The 8,003-nt window shown below is 45.1% G+C and overlaps 1 protein-coding gene across 1 annotated transcript; it reads left to right on the top strand.

The window, feature by feature from the left end:
- Positions 1-1,028: 1,028 nt before the first annotated feature.
- Positions 1,029-5,636, top strand: eomesa (eomesodermin homolog a; the record flags this gene model as incomplete). Its single annotated transcript, XM_079998435.1, has 6 exons — positions 1,029-1,753; positions 3,144-3,298; positions 4,123-4,244; positions 4,369-4,527; positions 4,663-4,724; positions 4,883-5,636. The coding sequence occupies 6 exons, from the start codon at positions 1,029-1,031 to the stop codon at positions 5,634-5,636; spliced, it is 1,977 nt and encodes a 658-aa protein (XP_079854561.1).
- Between the last annotated feature and the right edge of the window lie 2,367 nt (positions 5,637-8,003).

Below are 8,003 nucleotides of genomic sequence, written 5' to 3'. Positions count from 1 at the left end.
TTTTGTCCGCAAACACATTTAAATTGTACAATTACAGTCTTGCTTTTGTTTTGAGTCGGTTGATTTCATTTTGGTCTTAAAATAATTTTCGTAAATGGTGAAAAAAAACCATTTCAGTGTCCTGGAGCGGATGTTAGAACTGACCAATCAGAGGAGCGAGGAGCGCATTTCTTTTAATTGCACTTCCTGTCGCTCCCAGGCCTGTTGCTCCGCAGGGTGAGTGCAGCTTTCCTGTTCTCTTCCTCTTTCCGCACCCACGGAGGCCAACAGACACAGGCGGGAGGTGGGAGATGCTTGATCCTGTGGATCAAGCATATTATCGCTTGAATAGATTAATTGGCAGTAAAATGAGTGGTTGTCCGGGGGAATCAATCAATTAGGAAATGTGTTGTGCAACCAGGTAAGTGGCCATTCCAACAAAAACACACAGAACACGGAGGCTATATCTTAAAACACAGATCTTTACCATAATAGTCTGCAGATTTGAAAATATATATATATATTTATAAAAGTAAAATAAAAACCTTAAAAATGGCGTATATCCGTGAACGCATTTCAAAATAGTCCAAATAGAATGTTGTGCTTTGGCATCACGTCCATCAGACCCGGTGTAATTTATTAATTCAATTAGAGGAATAAGGACCATTGGATGCGGAAAAGGGGCCGGAGCCCAAAAACGCTCCTCCCCTGTGTGTGTGTGTGTGTGTGTGTGTGTGTGTGTGTGCACGTGTGCAAGCATGGAGGTGCATCTTTATAAGAGCCCTTGAACCACCCATGTGCACACCACAATCTGAGCCGAGCACCTCTGAGTGAGGAAGAAGAAGGAGAAGAAGAAGAAGAAGAAGACGGGCCCCCCTTTTTAGACGCACATCGGAAGGACGCGCACTTAGAGCGCAGCAAGGGCCCCCCCCTCTTTGGCTCCAGAGCGACTTTGGGGTCTCCAAAATCCTGTTGTTTTTTTTCCCTTCTTTAACTTTACTCATTAAGAAAAAACAAAACAAAAACAAAAACAAAAAAAAACCAAAACAATGCAGTTGGAGAACATCCTTCCCAGCTCCAGCATCAACCTCCCCAAGACCTTCTACAACCTCTCCTCCTCCTCGGACAGCGCCGCCACCTCCACCAGCCCGGGGCCCCCGCCGCAGATCGACTACCAGGAGGTGGACCGGGCCGAGTCCGACTCCTCCGGACCCGCTCCTAAGAAGTACCTGGTCGGGGTGGGGGGCGTGGGCATGATCGGTGAGGGCGACAGTGACGCTTTCCCCGGGACTAAAACGGCCCCGGACGCCAGGAAGGGCTCCCCGGGTCTGGGCGAGGACGCCCGGCGCTACAACATAGACGATCTTGGCTCGGAGCGGTACTTCATCTCGTCGGCGTCCTCCCAGAGCTCCGACGTGGCGAACCCGTGCTCGCTGTTCCCCTACGCGGGGCAGACCGGCTCGGTGTACGGCGCGTCCGGCGGCGCGTCCCGATACTCCGCGTCCCTGCATTACGGCTCTGTCCTGCCGCCCACAGGCTTCTCCTCATCGGTGTGCGGCGGCCGGAGCCAGTTCTCCAGCGGAGGGTACCAGTTCCAGGGCCCCGGCTGCCTCTACCCCGCTTCGTACCCCTCGGCCACCGGTTCGAGCCTCGGCTCCATGTCGCTCCCGGGGTCCGCGGCCGGAGCCCGGGCGCAGGTCTACCTGTGCAACCGGCCGCTGTGGCTCAAGTTCCACCGGCACCAGACCGAGATGATCATCACCAAGCAGGGCCGGTGAGTTGGGGAGCTTTCACTCAACCCAAGGAGGACCCATTGGGTCACCCAGACATTTATTGACATGTAGGGAAAACTTTTTGATATGTGGAAGAAATCCAAATATCTTTCAATACATGCCAGAAACACTGCCATTATCTATAGAATATGACTGTTTTAACGAAATTATAGATGTATTTTTGGAATACTTGTTACAATATATTAGTGGCAATTGCTGTATTCTGTAACATAATGTACATAGGCCTATATTTTTTCCCAAAAAATTGTAAGATGTTGTGGTTTGTTTTTTTTCCATAAGCATGACTGTCATCTCGATATCACTATTTTAAATGTACCTTTTTGTTAAATATTGTCTAATTAGAATGGAAACCATTAATGTAAACGATATGATCATTTGATCTTGATCGATGGAAAATATATTTACATTGCATTAGGCCACAGACCCCACTTGATACCGTTTCCATTTGAAGTTTTCATTTTTTATTTTTGTCCGTTATTGGTGGAAACGATTTAGTCCCAATTCTAAAATCGGAGACGACGTCGAAACTGCGATCACAGCGGTCATCGTTGTACATCCTCTGATGGTGTTAAGATTAACGGTTAAATAATCTTGCTGCGGGGCCCCTGGAACCTCTCGAACGGTGGGCGGCGGGCGGGCGGGCGGGCGGGCGGGGTGGGGGGGCGGGTGTCCCCCGGACATCACCTTGAGAAGCCCCTGGACCGAGCCGCGCGGTTCATTCCGTCCAGGTGTGGGTGATAACGTGCGACGTGTCGTTTATTCCCCCGGCGCTGGAGGGATGGCTGCGGTCCTCTCCTCTCGTCCCTTTCCGTCCGCGCACCCGCTTTCCGCGCGCATTTGAACGGGTTTTCGGACTTTCGCGCTGCGGGGACGCGTCAGTGGCTTGGAGTAAAATTCGCTTTCATTCCATAGGGATGAACATATGCCTTGATTTTTTTTTTTTTTTTGGGGGGGGGGGGGGGGGTTGTTTCCCAAATTGAAACATCTTAATTTCTCCCTTTTTTTTTTTTTTTTTTTTTAATTGCGCACACCCAACACATGGCTAGAGATTTGACAAAATGTAAGCGTTCAAAAAAAATACAAATTCTCAAAATCGACTCAAAAATGGACTCAATCTTCTGTGGATGATTAAAATAAAAGCAACCCTAACAGTTGTAATTTAAAATAATAATAATTATATATAATACATATCATTTATTTGATTTGCCTTTTTTCCTACCCTAATCGTGTACAATAGGCTTTGACGCGTAAAAAAAAAAAATTCTCGAGTTTGATATTTCACCTTTTGGTTTTCAGTTATTATCATTATTATTATTATAATTATTATCATTATTATTATTATTATAATTATAATGATTGAATTTTTTCCAGGCGGATGTTCCCGTTCCTCAGCTTCAACATCACGGGGCTCAACCTCACGGCCCACTACAACGTGTTCGTGGAGGTAATTCTGGCAGATCCGAACCACTGGAGGTTCCAAGGAGGAAAGTGGGTGACCTGTGGAAAAGCAGACAATAATATGCAGGGTGAGTGGGGGAAGATGATGATGATAATAATAATTATAATAATTAGGAAAAAATAAAAGCACAAGCAGTCTACTTTTTTAGAGTAAACTAAAAATACAATTTTATTTGGAGACATTGGATCAATTCAAAACACGTTAATTTGTAAAACGTATATATTTTTTGAAGTTTCTTCAACTTAAAATGTGCATCTCAAACTTTTCAATTCTACGTTGATCAAATGACTTCTTTGTTTTTCAGTGTTTCACATTTCCAAAACAGCAGGACATTCATTTGTAATTAAAATATAACATTTTAAATCGTATATTCTGTTTGTACATTTTAAAGATGTTTCCAAGCCTTTAGAAAAAAAAAAAGTCAATATATAAATAAATACTGCAGAACATTAGCACAACATTTGTTAACACTGTTTGAAATTGGAGGCATATGGCATTTATTGAAAGTGCAAATTGCGTGGTTTAATTTGATTACATTTAGTTACAGGAATTGAGCAAATATATTTGTCATCCCTTTAATGACGAATTACATTTCTATTTTGTAAATTTAGCAATTTTAACATATGTATGTATATTTATAAAATTTAACTCGATGATACGTAGTCATCCAGTTTAATTATGTGGTGTGTTAAGATTTATTTTGTTGAATATATTTTTAAGCATCATTCATTAAAAATCAAAACGCTATTAAATTGCGTCAAAACCGCATTATATTAATTAAACCTGATTCTTATTCACATAACACTTTAAATTGAAGGTGTTTTCATATTATAATTTTTTTTTTAAGAGTGTCATCTTTATTCATCTTTTTGAATATTTACTCACTTTTAGGCAACAAGATGTACGTTCACCCAGAATCCCCAAACACTGGAGCTCACTGGATGAGGCAAGAAATCTCCTTTGGAAAGCTGAAGCTGACCAACAACAAAGGGGCCAACAACAATAACACACAGGTAATTAGTTCGATTCAAATTCATTCTTTGGATTGTGATGTTCTCTGGCAATTTATTTAATGGGAAAATAATAAGAAAAAAAACAATGCTCATTTATATGTGGCTATACATTTCTTCCCTGCAGATGATTGTCCTACAATCGCTTCACAAATACCAGCCGCGGCTGCACATAGTGGAGGTGACGGAGGACGGGGTGGAGGACATGAACAACGAGGCCAAGACTCAGACCTTCACCTTCCCAGAGAACCAGTTCATCGCCGTCACCGCTTACCAGAACACGGACGTAAGCCTCAGGATTCCCTAACATGACACTGTTTATGTCATGTGATAAGTGAATTAGTCATCGCCGTTTGGTTCCTGGACGTAACATAGTTGAAGGTGCATGACTCCAACAGTTTGTCTTTATTTTCTTTTCAAGATTACGCAGCTGAAGATCGATCACAACCCCTTTGCAAAAGGCTTTCGGGACAACTATGACTCGTGAGTGTCTTGCATCTCCAAACGCTGGTGTTGTTTCTGTGGTTTTCCGATGCAAAGCGAAGAGGCTTTTCTGTTTGCCGCTGCTCTCGCTCTCCCTCTCTCTCTCTCACAGCAACTAATTTTTCTCCCTCCTGTGTGCTTTCTGATCCATCAAGCAGGATGTACACGGCCCCAGAGAGCGACAGACTCACGCCCTCGCCCACGGACTCGCCCCGCTCGCACCAGATCGTCCCCGGGGCCCGCTACGCCATGCAGCCTTTCTTCCAGGACCAGTTCGTCAACAACCTGCCGCAGAACCGCTTCTACGCCAGCGAGCGGACGGTGCCGCAGACCAACAGCCTGCTGTCGCCGCAGGGCGAGGACGCCGGTGCCACCGCCTCCACACAGCGCTGGTTCGTCACCCCGGTGCAGCAGGCGGGCTCCAACAAGCTGGACCTACCCTACGACAACGACTACTCCACCAGCAGCCTGCTGTCCTACGGCATCAAGCCCCTGCCCCTGCAGACCTCCCACGCCCTCAGCTACTACCCCGACTCGGCCTTCGCCTCCATGGCGGCGGGCTGGGGCACCAGGAGCACTTACCAGCGCAAGATGACCACGGGCCTGCCCTGGTCCCCCCGGCCCAGCCCCCCGGCCTTCCCCGAGGACCAGCTGGGCTCCACCAAGGACAAGCTGCCCGAGGAGAGCGCCCCGCCGGCCTCCGCCTGGATAGAAACATCCCACTCACTGAAATCGGTGGACTCTACTGACTCGGGGGTGTACTCCATGGTGTGCAAGCGGCGCCGGATGTCCCCGGGGGGCTCCAGCACGGACAACTCCCCGAGCATCAAGTGCGAGGACTTAACTGCCGAGGAGTACAACAAGGACAACCCCAAAGGCATGGGCTACTATGCATTCTACACAAGCCCCTAAGACTCTTTTTATTTATCGCAACTGAATATAGTTCAATGGTTTGTTCTTTTTCATTTTTTCTTTGAGTGCACTCCATTTCCTTGTTAATGCCATTTCCTCTCTTTTCTCTAAAGGTGCCAAAGCTTAGTGCCCCCTCGCCCCCAAGCAAGCTGCACATGGTTAATTTCCCAGGCCACCCCCCCCCCCCCCCCCCCCCGAACATAATCGAGCATAGTTATTTTTTATTTTTGAATGAGCATGCTGATCCCCGCCTTTTTTTTTTTTTTTTTTTTTTGGAATTTGTTGATCTTTTTTTTTATTTATTTTTTTTTTACAAATGTGTATTTCTTTTGCCTATTTAAAGGTCTTTTGGATGTACAGTATTTGTGCACTTTAGAATGTGATGTAACTTGTACAAATCGTCTTCATGGAGGTGTTATAAAATGGGTAATAAAACTGCTTTTCATTAAGCATTGTCCAAATGTGGTTCACTATGTCTTTTTTATTTTTTTTAACCCTAAACCAAGGCTGAAATAAGCCTTAAATATAATACAAAGAATATAGTATAATGCAATACATGTCACTTGACTTTCCAACAGATTATCTATCAAGAAGCGAAACCTTAAATTTCTTGTCTGCCTCAAAAGTCGAATCATAGCATCCACCCGTTGCCCGCATAAAATACAGTGAAATGGGGGGGGGGGGACATGTGACCACCCACCACATCCATCAGGTTATATCTACAGCAGAATACTGATATTTGAGCTAATATTTAAAAAATGACATCCGATCAGCAAAGTACGAGAGCTTTGTAGGCCTGCTAGACCGTGTAGACTGAAGTTGGCCACACATAGCGCAGTCAGTCATTTTACAGTAAAACATTTATATCTGACACATGACCAATAAAGACGACCTGAATGTATTAGTGAGATGGTGTATATTTATGTATATCAAGGGGCCTCAAGTTTGTTCTCACCAAGACGTACCACATAACACTTCCTTCATAGACATCAGAGGGTCTCTTGTGAGTATTTTGACACTCGTTCTGGGAAATCATCTTATTGACCATTATTCTATTACAAGCCTATTGAGCCACGGCGTTGTCAGTTGCGGTTCCTGTAATAACCAAATACACAGTAAAGACATTTTAAGATATTATATCCAAAACAGCCATTGTCAGCCAAACCTAGAGGCAGCGACAATTTCACCAGCACCTCATCGTAGCACACCTTTTATTTTTAGGGCAGTTTGTGTGTTGTTCGGGGGGAGAAAAAAAAAGCCCAAATTTGCAGAGCTCAGTCGCAACATTCACACGTGGGGCACCGGTTCCGTCGTTAGAGAAAATGGCCTAAATCCTCACCCTGAAGGATCCCCGTTGAATTGATTTGCATACGCTAGGATTCTAATTAATTCTGTTGTCAGACTCCTTGACAAAGTGAAGAGTCTGACTAACTCCAATTAACACCTCCTAACAGGGTTGGGTTCCTGATTGCCTCGGCCTCCCAGTAAAGCTGGAAGAAGTGGAATGGAGGAAGCACAAATGGGAGACCAATTTGCCTCGTGTTTGTGTCATCAAATCGCATTACTGCGGATCTAATGAACGCTTTTGCTTAGGGTACTCTGCTAAACGGTGGTTTTCCGGGCGCTGTTCAGGCACGTTGGCTTGGTTATAGGGACGCTGTCGGATAGCCTCAATGGGAAAATTCATCTCCAATTACGGCTTCGCAATTTTTCAACCCAGGCCTTATTCAAATGTTGCTTTCCATCATTCATAATGGTTCATAGCAACAACCGTTTACCTTGCTACTTGGAGACACTTACCACTCTGCTGCAGCTTCCCACTGTGCTCCAGTGCAGTCCAACGGGGAAGACGTTGAAGCCCTTAAAAAAGATAAAACCTTGAATCTCCTTGGCAAACTGGCATTTTAGTCCAGTATACATGTTTTAATGTTTTTTCCTGAGCATGTTCTGAATAACGGTAATATCACATTTTATTTAAAACTTCTTTTTGCAATTGGCGCAGTCCGTCCAAAGCATAACTGGCAAAAAAAAAAAAAAAGTAGATCATCTTTTAAAAATAATTTTTTTACACGTCTTGCAAAACAACATACTGTGTGAAGCGGGTGAGAGCGCGAGAGAGGACCAGCAAAATAAGAGGAAGATAGCTAACGGTTGAATTTACACGAGGTAAATCTACTGTCTCCACCGCCTCCTACACACGGCACACTTACACGCTTCACCTCTGACGCGGCTAAAGCGCTTAGAGAGGTCAAAGGCCACCGTCTTAACGCGACGCAACGTGGAAGACAGGGCCGCCGTTGCGAACGGCGCAGGGCTCCAGCGCGTCAGGGCCGGGGAGATGGGTCTATTTCTACCGGTCGGTAGTGG

This window comes from Zeus faber, assembly GCF_960531495.2.
Source record: "Zeus faber genome assembly, chromosome: 1".
Classification (NCBI taxonomy): domain Eukaryota; kingdom Metazoa; phylum Chordata; class Actinopteri; order Zeiformes; family Zeidae; genus Zeus; species Zeus faber.
The sequence above is the reverse complement of the archived record's forward strand: the minus strand, read 5'-3'. Positions and strand labels throughout refer to the sequence as shown.